Source organism: Scyliorhinus canicula, chromosome 18, assembly GCF_902713615.1.
Source record: "Scyliorhinus canicula chromosome 18, sScyCan1.1, whole genome shotgun sequence".
Taxonomy (NCBI): Eukaryota; Metazoa; Chordata; class Chondrichthyes; order Carcharhiniformes; family Scyliorhinidae; genus Scyliorhinus; species Scyliorhinus canicula.
This window is the reverse complement of record NC_052163.1, coordinates 10,091,381-10,106,920: the sequence shown is the minus strand read 5'-3', so window position 1 is coordinate 10,106,920 and position 15,540 is coordinate 10,091,381. Positions and strand designations below refer to the sequence as shown.

The following is a 15,540-nucleotide window of genomic DNA, read 5'->3' as shown; positions in this document are numbered from 1 at the left end:
GACCTCTATCAGGTCTCCCCTCAGCCTCTGTCTTTCCAGTGAAAACAATCCTAGTTTATTCAACCTCTCCTCATAGCCAAGACCCTCAAGAGCAAGCAACATCCTGGTGAACCTTCTTTGCACTCTTTTCAAAGCTTCCACATCCTGCTGATAATGTGACCAGAACTGCAAGCAATACTCCAAATGCCGCCTAACCAAGGCTTTATATAGCTCCAACTTGATTTCCCAACTCTTGTACTCCCGGCTGATGAATGCAAGCATGCCATATGCCTTCTTAATCACTTTGGCCACTTGTGTTGCCATTTTTAGGAAACTGTAGGCCTGCACACCCAGATCCCTCTGTATGTTAATGTCCCTAAGGGTTCTGCCATTTACAGTATAATTCATACCTAGGTTTGATCCTCCAAAATGCATCACCTCGCATTTGTCCGGATTAAACTCCATCTTCCATTTCTGTGCCCAAGTCTCCAATCTATCTATATCCTGTTGCATCCTTGGCACTATCAGCAACCCCGCCAATCTTCACGGCATCACAAACTTACTAATCAGACGACCCACATTTTCCTCCAGATCATTTATATATACTACAAACAACAGAGGTCCCAGCACTGATCCCTGCGAAACACCTCTAGCTACAGATCTCCATTCTGAAAAATACCCTTCCACCGCTACTCTGCCTTCCATAACCAAGCCAGTTCTATATGGCCAGTCCACCCCGAATCCCATGTGATTTTAGTTTTTGTACCAGTCTGCCACGTGGGTCCTTGTCAAGCACCTTACTAAAGTCCCGATAAACTAAATTCACAGCCCTTCCCTCATCAATTTTCTATGTCGCCTCTTCAAAAAACTCAATCAAAGCACTACATGGGGTCAACATCACCTCCACGTGCGCAAGGTTCAGCCTGACGCAACTAAAAGTGCTACACAGAGCCCACTTAACAAGAACCTGTACGAGTAGGTTCTTCCGGGGGTGGAGGATGGATGTGAACGGTGCCAAGGAGGCCCAGCCAACTACGCCCAGATGTTCTGGTCTTGCCCCAGACTTGCGGAGTACTGGACAGCCTTCGTCAAGGCAATGTCCAAAGTGGTGGGGATGAGGGTGGAGCCATGCCGGAAAGTGGCGGTCTTCGGGGGTTTCAGACCAGCCAGATCTATTCCTGGGGAAGAGGGCGGATGCCCTTGCCTTTGCCTCCCTGATCGGCCGCCGTAGAATCCTGTTTGTGGCCAACGAACAAGCAGAAGAATAGCCAGGTAGCCAAGAATCAGGGGAAAGTAGCCAAAGCATGAGAGGACGAGATAGAGCGGGGAGGGGAAACGACAGCTAAACCTAAGAGAAGAGAAAGGCAAACTACTTTTCCCCGTGTCTGCGTGGGTTTCACCCCAACAACCCAAAAATGGGCAGGGTAGGTGGATTGGCCATGCTAAATTGCCCCTTAATTGGAAAAATTAGTACTCTAAATTTATTTTTAAAAAGGCAAACCACAGGGGTGGCGGCGGGGGAGGAGGAGGAGGAGGAGGAGGAGGGGAAAGGAAGAGGGAAGAGACAGGGAACAATAGAGGAGAACCAGGGAGGCAGGGAAATGATAGCCGGAGGGAGGGCACGGGAAACGATAACAAACTTAGCATCTAGGAACAAAGAACAAGGTGAATACATGCGAAAGACGGGAGGATGGGACAGCCGAAGCGGAGTTGAGCGCGATACGACAACGGCAGCAAAATCCGTCCAGGAGAAGCAAGGCACAACACCAGACCCATTCGAGTATTGTCCTCTGTAATTATTTCTCCGGCACCCAAATGTACATCTACCTCCCCAGTCTCTACCCCCCCCTCAAATAGATGCCTACCTGTGTTGTAAATAATTTTGCCAATTGTACAGTTGCTGCTGTTGAGCTGGTGCATTATATATATAAAAAATATATATATCTTATTCTGTGTACATAGCGGTAAATACACTTTGTTCAAAACCCAATAAAAAACATTTATTAAAAAAAATTCAATCAAGTTGGTGAGACATGACCTTTCCCATACAAAACCATGCTGCCTGTCTCGAACTGTTCCAGTTTCATCCAAATGTACATATATCCTGTCCCTCAGTATCTTTTCCAAAAGCTTCCCCACCACTCGCGTCAGGCTCACCGGCCTATAATTTGCTGGATTGTCCCTGCTTCCTTTCTGAAACAAGGGAATACATTGGCTCTTCTCCAGTCCTCTGGAACCTGGTCGGTGGACAGAGGATGTGAAGATATCTGCTTGTCAAGGCCCCAGCTATTTTTCCCCTTGCGTCCCACAGTAACCTGGGATAGATCCCATCCGGCCCCGGGAACTTGAATACCGTAATGCAATTTAAGATACTCAACACTTCCTCCTTTGACGTTCTCAAGTGCGTTCCCACACCTATCCCTGACCTCAACATCCGTCATGTCCTTCTCCATGGCGAATACTGATACAAAATACTCATCAAGGGTTTCACTGACTTCCTGTGGTTCCACGCATAACTTCCCTCCATTGCCCTTCAGTGGACCTACACTTTTCTCTTGCTACTCTCTTGCTTCTAATATATGCATAAAAAGCCTTGGTATTCTCCTTGACCATGTTTGCTCAAGACATTTCATGACCCCTTTATCGCCTTCCTAATTCCACGTTTAAGTTCCTTCCTATTTTCACTGTACTCCTCTAGGGCTTCGTCAGTTTTTAGATACCTAGACCTTTCGTATGCTTCCTTGTTCCTTTTGACTAGGCTTACAATTCCCCTGGTCATCCACAGTTCCCAAATCCTGCCATATCTATCCTTCATTTTTGCGGGACACGCTTCAAATCAACTGGCCTCCACTTCAATCAACTGGCCTTTAAAAGCCTCCCACGTCAGATGTGGATTTGCCCTCATATAGCCACTCCCAATCCACATTCCCAGTTCCTATCTAATTTGGATGTAATTGACCCTCGCCCAATTAAGCACCCTCACCTGCGGGCCACTCTTGTCCTTATCAATGACCTACTCGAAATCTTATGCAATTATGGTGGCTCAGCCCAAAATGCTCCCCCACTGAAACATCAATCACCTGGCCTGGCTCATTCCCCAATTTCAAGGACAGTATGACCCCCTCCCTGGTTGGATTATCAAACAGTCCTGGAAACATCTAACGAATTGCACTCCATCCAAGCCCCAGGCTGCAAGGGATTCCCAGTCAATATGGGGGAAGTTAAATCATCCATCACAACGACCTGCTTTTTTCACACCTTTTCAGTACAGTATCTGACTACACAACTGCTCTGGTCTCCTGCGGGCTGTTGGGAGATCTATAGTACACTCCCAACATTGTGATTTCACCCTTATTATTCCTGAGCTCCATCCATAATACCTCACAAGATCCCACCAATGTGTCCTCCCTCAACATAGCTGTGATCTGCTCCCTAATCAGAAATACAACTCTCCCGCTTTCTCCGTTTCCCCTGCTGTCCCGTCTAAAACCTACTTCCGTTAAAATCCTGGGATGGAAGCCATCTCGTCCTCGAGATTGATCACTCTTCCGTGTCATTATTTTCTTCATTAGTGTTGCTCTGTTTACGTTCAATTTCAAATTCCCTGAACCTAATTCAAGTGTTAATTTCCTTGGGGTAGCTAACATGCTGACCTCTTCAACTGTAAATACTGACAATAATTATTCAACATGTCCTTATTTCCTTATTTTCAACAGCAGTATCACATATCAAGGGACCCATGTTGTTCTTGCTCACCCTCTTTTTTACCCCAAAAGATTTTGATGCAGCAAAGGATTTGGATTTGCATATTCAAATTGGCATGGTCAATTCAATTTATTTGAAAGACTGCAGGACATTTTCATCAGCTATTCAATATTTTACCTTTTATGCACATGTGAATTACCACAGAACTCCTATTTGCTACAGGCACCACTACTGATGAACTTTTAACAAGTCATTCAGTTTCTTTGATAAATGGGTCAAAGCACATGACACAAATTTTTCTGTGACCATAAGGATTTAATTGAAGTTGAGAAAATATTTGGCATTCAGCAAAAGAAAAGGCAACGGCATCACTTTCAGTCCCATTATCAAGCATCTGCTTGTCCATTAAAAAAATCCTGACTGGAAGGGAACATTCCTGCCTGGTTATCCCTGGTTAAAGAGGTGTGAATTGTCTCAAGGCAGGACAGTTGGTAGGATTTTGCAAGTCCAGGCCAGATTGGGGGGGGGGTGAATGTAATGCGACATGAATCCAAGATCCTGGTTGAGGCTGCACTCATGTGTGCGGAACTTAGCTATAAGTTTTTGCTCGGCAATTCTGCTTTGTCGCCTGTCCTGAAGACCGCCTTGGAGAACGCTTACCCGGAGATCAGAGGCTGAATGCCATCTTGCCACGGTCATCCCCACACCCCCACTACTTGCCTTCAAACAACCGCGCAACCTCAAACAAACCATTGTTTGCAGCAAATTACCCAGCCTTCAGAACAGCGACCACGACACCACACAACCCTGCCGTGGCAATCTCTGCAAGACGTGCCAGATCATCGACATGGATACCACCATTACACGTGGAAACACCACCCACCAGGTACGCGGCACATACTCGTGCGACTCGACCAATGTAGTCTACCTCATACACTGCAGGAAAGGATGTCCTGAAGCGTGGTACATTGGCGAGACCATGGAGACACTGCGACAACGAATGAACGGGCATCGTGCGACAATCACCAGGCAGGAATGTTCCCTTCCAGTCAGGGTACACTTCAGCAGTCAAGGGCATTCAGCCTCTGATCTTCGGGTAAGCGTTCTCCAAGGCTGCGATTACCCCCTATCTCTGGATCTGTAATGATTTGATTACGTGCAAATGCTGGCATTCCAAGCATTGTCTGGCATCTCTGACTTTGTCTATATAAATGTTTCTGGAGCATACCTCTCCATTCACCTGAGGAAGGAGCAGTGCTCCGAAAGCTTTATTGCAGAATTGTGTAATTCAAAGGCAGCAACTAAGTGTTTATATTGTCTGACTTGCTGTTTGGCCTCCTGGGCTTGATATCCCCCCACTCACCAGGCAACAAGAAATACACAAACAAATGTTGAACTTTGGCTTCCTGGATTATGAACAGATATAAGCTGCGTGTCTGCAGAAGGGCGCAGCACCATCCTATACAACTAGAGGGCAAAGATGACAGAAAACTGTAAAAGAAGAATATTCTTATGTGTCACTCAAACAGAATGTACGCCGATATGGTGAAAGGGATCAATCAAGTATTCAGACAACACAATATTTGTCTGCAAGGTTGATAACGTGGAGGATATTTGTAGACTGCAGGAATATATCAAGACTGGTCAGGTGGGCAGGAGAGAATTCAATGCAAAGAAATGAGAGGTGATGCATTTGGGGAGGTCAAACAATGCCAGGGAATACACAATGAATGGGAGGATACAGAGAAGTATAGAGAAAGTGAGGCTTTAGAGTGAATGCCCACAGATCCCTGCAAGTAGCAGGACAAGTCAATAAGCTGGTGAAGAAAGCATATGGAATTCTTCAATTTATTAGTTTGATGCATAGAATTAAGAACAAGAAAATTCTGCAGGAACTACATAAAAGCTATACACAGTGGGTGGGAAGGGCCTATTTAACTTAGCAGAGAGGTAGGCAGCACGGTGGCGCAGTGGTCAACACTGCTGTCTCACGGTGGCGAGGTCCCAGGCTCGATCACGGCTCTGGGTAACTGTCCGTGTGGAGTTTGCACGTTCTCCCAGTATTTGCGTGGGTTGCGCCCCCACAACCCAAAGATGTGCAGGCTAGGTGGATGGCCACACTAAATTGCCCCTTAATTGGAAAAAATGAATTGGGTACTCTCAATTTATTTTAAAAACTTAGCGTGAAGCTCAGTGACTCGGGGGGGGCCATAGACAAATAATTGATAAAATGATTAGGGAGGAGGGGAGAAAACCTTTTTCCACCCAGACAGTTAAAGGGGCCTGGAGCTGACGACCTGAAAAAGGGTAAGAGAGGCAGAAACTCTCAACTAATTGAAAGGGTATTTGGATATGCACATCGGTGTGCCAAGTGCAGTAACCTGTACATCTATGGACCAAATGCTAGAAGTGGAATTCGGGTGGGTGGCTCAATTTTTGGCTGGTGTAGACACGATGGACCAAATGGTGTCCTCTGTGCCATAAACTTTCTATGATTCTAAAATAACGTGCAAAAAGCACATGCCAGAATTTCACAAAAGCTCAATTGGATATCTTGTTACCAGGTCGGAGAATAGAGAAAATGAGGCATCAGCAGAAAATGAAGCACAGAAAAGCTTGTGCTTGTACTAGCAGAAAAAATAGAAAACGTAGTAAATCATTTTGTTGCATTAGCGGCCAAAAGGAATATTTGATTCATTGACCATTTTAAGAATATTGTTTCACAACTGTTTCCACAAAAAAAAAATGGTGGTTACCAGCACATAAAAATAGGACTTAGCCAAGTACAGCTTACCCATCGACTTACACTAAATCTCAAAGCTCAAGGAATTTCTTAATCATGTAGCTTCCCAAAATTAAAAACAAAACTTGCTTTAATAAAAGCAGCAAATCAGCAATGTAAATGACAAATTGGGGAATCATTCGCATGTGAAACATCTATGCAACTCAGGGGAGACTTCATACCCATGACAAAGCAGCTCCCTTGATGGCTGAAGATTTTAAATCAATTAGTAGTTGAACCAGGCCACAAAGTTTTCAGGCTCAACCTACTAATCAATGCTGTATTAGCTGATCTCAGCTGCTTGGGTAAACATACATTAAAACTGGCTCGGGAGCCTGGCAACTAAGAAAAATAATGGTGTTTGCACTTTAGTTGCAAGTGCACTAGTGAGGGGCATGAAATGAGGAGTTCAAGTTAAATGATTAGCCATATCAATCGTGGATATATTAAAGACAGATCAATAGGTTTTTGAATAGCACGGTAATCAAAGCATGTGGGATAGGGTGAGAAAATGAAGCTGGGCAATTATCAGCCAAGATCACAATAAATGGTGAACGAGGTTTGTGAGGCAGAATGACATGCTCATGCTGACAATCTTTATCTTCTTGTGCTTTTAGGACTAAGATTGCACGACTCAAGTAGTCTGGCATCTTTCACTATTTAAGCACACACCTGAATTAAGGATATGTGGATGAACCACTAAATGACATTGCAGGGTTGTATCGCCATAATAAAGAGTCAAAGGCTAGGGAAATAAAAATGGGGGGTAAATTGGCAAATTGTGATGGCCATTCCAAAGTAGCAACATTGGTCAGTTTGAATTGAAAAATCAAGTCCAAACACTACCAGGGTGAGGTAGTGACATAGTCGTTGGACTAACAATCCATAGACCAGGTTCTATGGTGAAATTTGAATTCAATAAAATTCTGGAATTAAAAATCTAATGATGACCATGAAACCATTGTCAATTGCCATAAAAAACAATCTGGTTCAATAAAATGCATTAGGGAGGGAAATCTGTCATCCATACCTGGTCTGACCTACATGTGACTCCTGATCCACAGCAATGTGGTTGACTTTTAAATGCCCTCAGGGATGGGCAATAAATGCTGGCCCAGCCAGCAATGCTCACATCCCGTGAACTAACAAAAAAAAACTTTAATAACTACTGTAACCACTTTAAGAGTTAATTTAGAATACCTCCACGCAATGCCAAATGTTGGTCTCGGTGACGGATATGGCCAGATGTCCAGCGCGGGTTTTGCATTGTAGTTAAATCCTGGAACCTCTCGAATCCCAGATCGCCTGGCCAATTTCCGTAGGTCATCATTGGGCAGGACAAATATGCTCTTCTTGCTACTTTTGGTAATAAATTTACGGTATGAAGGCAGGGCAGTGCCAGACCTGGTCTTTTTGGGCCGACAAAACCGCATTAGTTTAACTTTGTCCTTGGTGGAATATTCCTTACTTACAGTCATGGTAGTTGTTGACATGCCACCTGGAGTGGCCACACAGTCCGTCACTGTGGTTGTGACTACAGTTTTTTCTGTGACTGTCATGGCATCTACTGTACTATCCAGTTTTGGTGAGGTCACTTTTGTGAATGTTGTGGTTGTGGTAGTCGTTGAAGAAACAGCACAGTTCTTAATACAGGATACCACTGATGGAGTATTGCTCTGCAGAGAAGAAGCCTCAGTCACACTAACAACAGTTTTAGATTCTGTGGAAATGGTTGTAGTTGTGGTGGTCATTTTAGTAACAGTTTTAACCTCATGATCCCCATTGATATCACCAACTTCACTTTCCGACTGAATCCCGTTTTGCTCACTGAAGCTCTTGCTCAAAGTAGAGTCTGCTACAGAAATTAGGGGTGGAGAAGTAGCTTTTTTATGCAGTTGTCCATCTATTTCCAATGGTTTCACTATATTTTCAGTCTCTGTTGATTTATCCAAGGTGACATTTAAAAGATCTGACCCTTTGGAAGAATTTATTACCTCAGAAATATTAACCAACTTAGATTCATTTACCGGCAATTGTTCATGTTCTAACCTGGATGCATTGGCCTCTGTCGATGCCTTATCTAACCTGGGTGCCTTTACCTGTGAGGCAGCATCATCTAAACTGGGTGCTTTTAGCTGTGGGACAGTATCATCTAACCTGGGTGCCTTTACCTGTGACACAGCATCATCTAAACTGGGTGCTTTTAGCTGTGGGACAGTATCATCTAACCTGGGTGCCTTTACCTGTGACACAGCATCATCTAAACTGGGTGCTTTTAGGTGTGGGAATGTATTATCTAACATGGGTGCTTTTAGCTGTGGGACAGCATCATTTAACCTGGATGTCTTTACCTGTGGGACAGGATCATCTAACCTGGGTGCTTTTACCTGTGGGGCTGCATCATCAAACAGGTGTGTTTTTACCTGTTGGACATGATCATCTAACCTGGGTGCTTTTACCTGTGGGACATCATCATCCAAGTTGGGTACCTTTGTCTGTGGGACTGGATGATCTAACTTATGTGTCTTTACCCGTGAGGCAGGATCATCTAACTTGGGTGCCTTTGCCTGTGGGGCTGCATCATCTGTCCTGGGTGCCTTTAACTGGGGAACTGTATCATCATTATCTGTTATTACACCATCATGAACAGCTGTTAACATTTTTCCTTCTGTTCTAATAGGCTTGTCCTGTAAATCACCCATGGTAATATCTCCATTCATAACGAGCTTAACCAGTGGGTCTTTTGCTGATGATTTTATTTCACTTTCAGAGTTTACTTTGGTGCTGCTCTTTTCCTTAAAGAGTTCAATGTTATTAACAGCAGCAACAGCATCAGATGCTTCAGATGGCACCAATTCATAGTTCTTCATTGCAACAGCTGATTTAGATTCCAAAACATCTTTTCCATTAACCTGATCAACAGGGTGCTGATGTTCCAGTTTGCCCTCGGCTGCTTCCATTTCAGAAGTCTTATTTTCCATAAAACCATCTGTGTCCATTTTTACAAGGCATCTATTTTCAATACTATTGCTTTCCCCGTGGACAGGGAATTCTTTTATACCATTTTCCTCAACAATCATTGGTCCATCACATTTTACAGAAATTGCTTCATTGGTTTGTGGGTCTATCTTTTCAGGATATATAATTCCAAGAATGTCTTTATTTGCCTTAATTTCAGAGCTGTTTTTTTCACTCTTTGCATCTGTCTCCATTAGATCACCACCACCTTCAGCTACACTCTCTCCCATGTTTGTGTTTCGATTGCCATGGATTCCTTCTGTTGCCAATGGCTCACAGATACTCTTATTTTTCAGATCAGAACCATCATTTACAGACTTTTTCCCCACAACTGATTGCAGGGCACTGCCTTCCGCACCATTTTCCTTGCTTTTTAAATGCAGGTCCTTTGTTTCATCACCAGCGACCATTGATTCAATATTATTCTCAGTGGTCTCCTTGGTATGTTTTTGGTTTGACTCGACATTATCAATACCCGGATCCTTCAATGGTGCTAAAACTGAGTCTTTTTCAGGGGTCAAACCCGGCTTTTTCTCAGCAGTGCTTTCTTGAACTGATGCCATCCCGCTATCAACGGCGATTTTGGGAGAGATCTGGCCTACATGTTCTTTTTCCTGCACTACTGATTCAGGCTTTTTCTCAAGACAGTTTCCAGCCTGATCAGATTTCTGTGGTTCAGCTATGCTTTTCTGTTCATTTTTCGGTAATTTCATTAAGGCTTCTTGTTTCAGTTTTTCTTGCCGTTGTTTCTCTTCCATCGTAAACTGTTTTACTCGCCGATCCAACAATCCATCTAATTTAGAGGTTTTTACTCTCTTTTTATACCAAGTCCTGAGTTGAAAGGCCTCACTCACATTGAGAAGATCAGTTGAGATAAACTTTTCCTGTTCTTGTGAACCGGATTCATTTTTGGTTTCATCCAAATTCATTGGTTCCTCCTTTATTAACTTATCACCATCAGTTCTGATATTTTCATTGCTCTCTAAAATAAAAATGGTACAGTTAACACCAGGAGTTACATAAATGGGGAAACTGCCCACCCTTGATGTTTCCTGACTGACTTTTTCCATTCTGGTCATAAACCAGTCTAATGGAGTGGCCTGGTGACACCCAACAAGCCACTTCATAGAGCGAGTAATATAGGTTGTCCCAGAGACAAAGAAGATTGTGGAAAGGGCTAGGGTAATAAAAATAAAGGGAGAGTCCACTTACTCCAAACTAGTATCCTTTACAGTCCAACTCAAAGACAACATAGGCATAACCTTCGAAGGGATTTAGCTGCCTGTTTGTTTGGACAGAAAACTGGATTCATTGACATGGTGCCAAATCTCTTTACTTTATTAGGTCTAAGTCCCACACAAAAATTAAAATACCAACATGGAGTTAATTCCATGGTTTTATTCCAGAACATAATTTTTAAAAGTGAAACAAAACACTGATGGGTAAAAGGCCAACATATTTTAATGATTTGAAGATCTAATTTTGAATCTTAGGTTCAGGAAATTACGTCCACTGCTGTCTAATGAACAGATGTTAATTTTGAAAATGTTGCAAAATAGAAAAACTTGCAAGTCAAAAATAGTGAGAAAAACAAAGGCTTCGGCTGATGGCAAACTTTCTTAGATATCTCAGTCTAATCAACTGCTTTGAGCATTATTGAACTGTGACATTACTGTGAGTCAAGCTAACCAAGGCCATTCAGACACAAGTGGATCTCCGTGGGCAGTCAATTTTCTTTCCTTTTTAGCCTACCCGATTTCATTACAGAATTTGTTGATTAAAATAATATCCAGTGTTGCAGTGTACATGTTTTTTAAAAACTTATCCTTCCATGGGACTTGGACGTCTCTGGCTGGGTCAGAATTTGTTGCCCATCCCTATGGAATACATCTCAGTTCCTCGACAACTTTTTAAGTACTTCCATCTAACTTCATTCCAAAATTATTAATTACAGATATAACCTACACCAACACAAAAGCAAATTACCACAGATGTTGGAATCTGAAACAAAAACAGAAAATGCTGGACAATCTCAGCAGGTCTGACAGCATCTGTAGAGAGGAAAGGGAGCATTACGTTTCGAGTCTGGATGACTCTTTGTCAAAGCTGAACTGAGCTTTGACAAAGAGTCATCCAGACTTAAAATGTTAGCTCCCTTCTCTCTCCACAGATGTTGTCAGACCTGCTGAGATGGTCCAGTATTTTCTGCTTTTGTAACCTACACCAATGTGTGTTTTGAATGGTGGCTTCAGTGACATCACTGCACTAAGTTCACACTGTCTGTTCATCAAACTCACATTTTTCATGTACACATCATTGTGTTTGGACAAAAATTATACCACACAAATTATAAATATCTCTTTCAAACAGACAGACATACATTTAGAGAATTACATTACTACATGTAACCAGATTTATTCTTGTATTTTCCAAAGTAGCATTTGGCTACATATTGGTACAGCTCACCGGAACATTCCCAACCTGTGCCACGTGTCGAAAAGACATGGAACTGCCAGAGATTCCACAATTGGTACATTATCACATGTGCATGCAACAGCACGGAGGAACGGGTAACCCCCTTCTGCTCCAGCATGTCAAAATGGCACATTTCTAAGAACAATCAGCAATTTCATCAAGGTTATTGGTGCTCTGATATATGTTGGAGGGTTGATGTGGAACACAAAATGAAAACAGTATGGGTTAAAAAACAATTTTAGTAATGAATGGTTGACTGGTGTCACTAAGCTGTATAATCCATACATAAAAAGCAGTTACCTTTCTTTTCTGTTTGTTGTGAATCAGGATTCGTATCAATTTCCATTACTTCCTCTTTTTCTTCTACTTTTTCTTCTTCTTCTGATTTTATCTCAAATGACTTGTCTGTGACTGTGTCATTCTCAGGCAAATCCTTAGAGTCATGTGATGGTTGGTGTTTCTTACAGGTTTCAGGCTCCCTTTTAATTGTGGAAGAGCACTCATTTTTATCCAATTTTGAATCATCTTTCAACACGCCTAAAATAAACAGTTCATATTTTAGACAAATGAACTTCTGTCACCATATCATTAACACTAATAACAAACGGTAAGTAAGTGACACAGTGGTTAGCACAGCTGCCTCATAGCCCCGAGGACTCTGGTTCGATCCTAGCCCTGGGTCACTGCCCGTGTGGAATGTGCACATTCTCCCAGTGTCTGTGTGGTCACACCCCCACAACCCAAAGATGTGCGGGGTAGGTAGATTGGCCACACTAAATTGCCCCTTAATTGGAAAAAAGAACTCTACATTTATTTTTTTTAAAAAGAGGAAAAAACCCTCTAATAACAAATATGTGAATCCAGTTTGAATCACAATAACAATCGGGATCAAATAGTAGCTGTGGAATAGCTGCCCTGAGAAACAACAACAATTTGCATTTATATAGCATTATTACTTTAACACAAAGGGCGGGTAATTTTACATAGTTACAAGTTATAGAAATTCTAGGCCAGTTAAGTCATAAGGGAGTCTGGCAAGATTGGATGGTATTTATTTTAATGCAAGGAGTCTGATGAACAAGGTAGATGAGTTGAGGGCACAAATTAAAACATGGGGGTATGATGTAATTGCTGTCACTGAGACTTTGGGGGGGGGGGGGGGGGGGGGGGGGGGAAGAGGAGGAGAAGAGAGAGAAGAGAGATTGGTAACTCAATAATTCCAGGATACAGGATCTTCAGGCGAAACAGGGAAGGCGGTAAAATAGAAGGGTGTCCCAATTTTGATCCGGGAATCAATTACAGCAAGGAACAACAAAATCTGAGACGGTTCTTTAAATGAATCATTGAGAGAGAGCAAGTGCGAAAGGGAGTCCTGGACTTAATTTTAGATAACAGAGCCAGGCAAGTGGATGAAGCATCAGTGGGGAGCATTTTGCAGCCAGCGATCAGAACTCTGTTACATTCAAGATTCTTATGGCAAAAGACAAGGATGGGTCTGAAATCAAAGTTCTAAACAGTGAACCTTGGCTATCGAGGGATGTACTGCATTGGATAATGAGAAAAAGGGAGGCTTATGGCTGATAGAGGACTCAAAATAGCACAATCCCTAGAAGAATATAGAATGTGCAAGAGGGAACTTAAAAAGGAAATTACATTATAGAGGGATGTCATAGTATTGGAAAGGGTGCAGAGGAGATTTACCAGAATGTTGCCTGGGCTGGAGAGTTTTAGTTATGAAGTGAGATTGGATATATTGGGGTTGTTTTCCTTGGAGCAGAGAAGATTGAGGGGGGACATGATTAAGATGTATAAAATTATGCGGGGCATAGAATAGATAGTTTTCTGCTTGGTGGAGGGATCAATGACCAGGTTTAAACTAAGGGGCAGGTGATTTAGAGGGGAAGCGAGGAAAAACCTTTCCACCCAGAGGGTGTCGAGAGTCTGGAAATCACCATCTGAAAGGGTGGTGGAGGCACAGACCTTCATTTTGTTTCTATTCTTTAATGGGACACGAGTGTCGCTGGCTGGGACAGCATTTATTGCTCATCCCTAATTGCACTTGAGGGGGCAGTTAAGAATCAACCACATTGACTCAACATTTAGGAAGTAATTAGATGTGCACTTGTGATGCCAAGGCAAGGCAACAAGGCAACGGGACAAGAGCTGGAAATTGGGATTAGAATGGTTCAGTGGTTATTTTTGATTGGCGCAGAGGCATTGGGCCAAAGTACCTTTCCTGTGCTGCAGCTAATGGACTCTATGCTTAGCTCCAGCTTTTGCTTGAAAGATTTGCATGCTGAAAAGTAAACTTTTTTCACACAAGAATTTCCCTCACAGGAAATGTCCATAAACGAGCAACAGCAAATTCAGTCTTCCAAATTCCTTTCTGGTATAAGATGGAAATTGTTAAAATATTTATGCACATAAGATGGGTTATGGGAGTGGGAAAGAAAAAAATTCTATACAATTTTGGGCTTTAAAATCTCTCCGTTCTGGGACAACTACCAAAAAAATCTTTGTCTCTTAATCTCAGGACACCCATCAAAGTCAGTCAACTACATAGAGTTATCATTATTACAATATTGACGGGTGGATAGGAGATATACGGAGGCTCCAGAGGAGGGATTGCTGGGGGAGAGGCGTAGCCTTCAGGCCAGATTCGACCTATTGACTACCAGAAAGGCAGAAGATCAGTGGAGGAAAGCACAGGGGGCGGTGTATGAATATGGGGAGAAGGCGAGCAGGATGCTGGCACACCAGCTCCGAAAGCGGGACGCGGCCAGGGAGATTGGGGGAGTGACGGATAAGGCTGGGAAGGTGGTGCGGAGGGGAGTAGATGTTAATGGGGTCTTCAGAGACTTCTATGAGTAACTGTAATGGTCGGAACCCCCGGTGGAGGGGGGTGGAATGGGGCGCTTCTTGGACAAGCTGCGATTCCAGAGGGTGGAGGAGGAGCAGGTGGAGGGACTGGGGGCGCCGATCGAGCTGGAGGAGGTGGTCAAAGGGGTAGGGAGCATGCAGTCGGGGAAGGCGCCGGGGCCGAACGGGTTTCCGGCGGAATTTTATAAAAGGTATTTGGACCTGTTGGTCCGGACCTTTAACGAGGCAAGGGAGGGGGGGGGCTTTGCTCCCAACTATGTCACGGGTGCTGATTTCCTTGATCCTGAAGCGGGACAAGGACCCTCTGCAGTGCGGGTCATATAGGCCGATTTCGCTGCTAAACGCCGACGCTAAGCTGCTGGCAAAGATCCTGGCCACTAGAAGAGGATTGCGTGCCCGGGGTCATTCATGAGGACCAGACGGGGTTTGTGAAGGGAAGGCAGTTGAATATGAACGTGCGAAGGCTCCTCAATGTCATTATGATGCCGGCCATGGAAGGGGAGGCGGAGATAGTGGTGGCATTGGATGCGGAGAAGGCCTTTGATAGGGTTGAGTGGGAGTATTTGTGGGAGGTGTTGGAGAGGTTTGGGTTTGGGGAGGGGTTTATCCGGTGGGTGAGGCTGCTCTACGAGGCCCCGATGGCGAGTGTAGCCACAAATAGGAGGAGGTCGGAGCACTTTTGGCTGTACCGGGGGACGAGA

The 15,540-nt window shown here is 43.6% G+C and overlaps 1 protein-coding gene across 16 annotated transcripts in view; it reads right to left on the bottom strand.

Annotated features, from left to right (window-relative positions):
• Nucleotides 1-15,540, bottom strand: part of bptf (bromodomain PHD finger transcription factor) — a 198,865-nt gene that overhangs the window by 80,765 nt on the left and 102,560 nt on the right. For all 16 annotated transcript variants that reach the window (XM_038777441.1, XM_038777450.1, XM_038777443.1 and 13 more), the window contains 2 exons: nucleotides 12,260-12,496; nucleotides 7,667-10,466 (listed from right to left, as the gene is read on the bottom strand). In XM_038777441.1, the coding sequence (XP_038633369.1) occupies nucleotides 7,667-10,466; nucleotides 12,260-12,496 (3,037 nt within the window). The remainder of the gene's footprint in view (nucleotides 1-7,666; nucleotides 10,467-12,259; nucleotides 12,497-15,540) is intronic.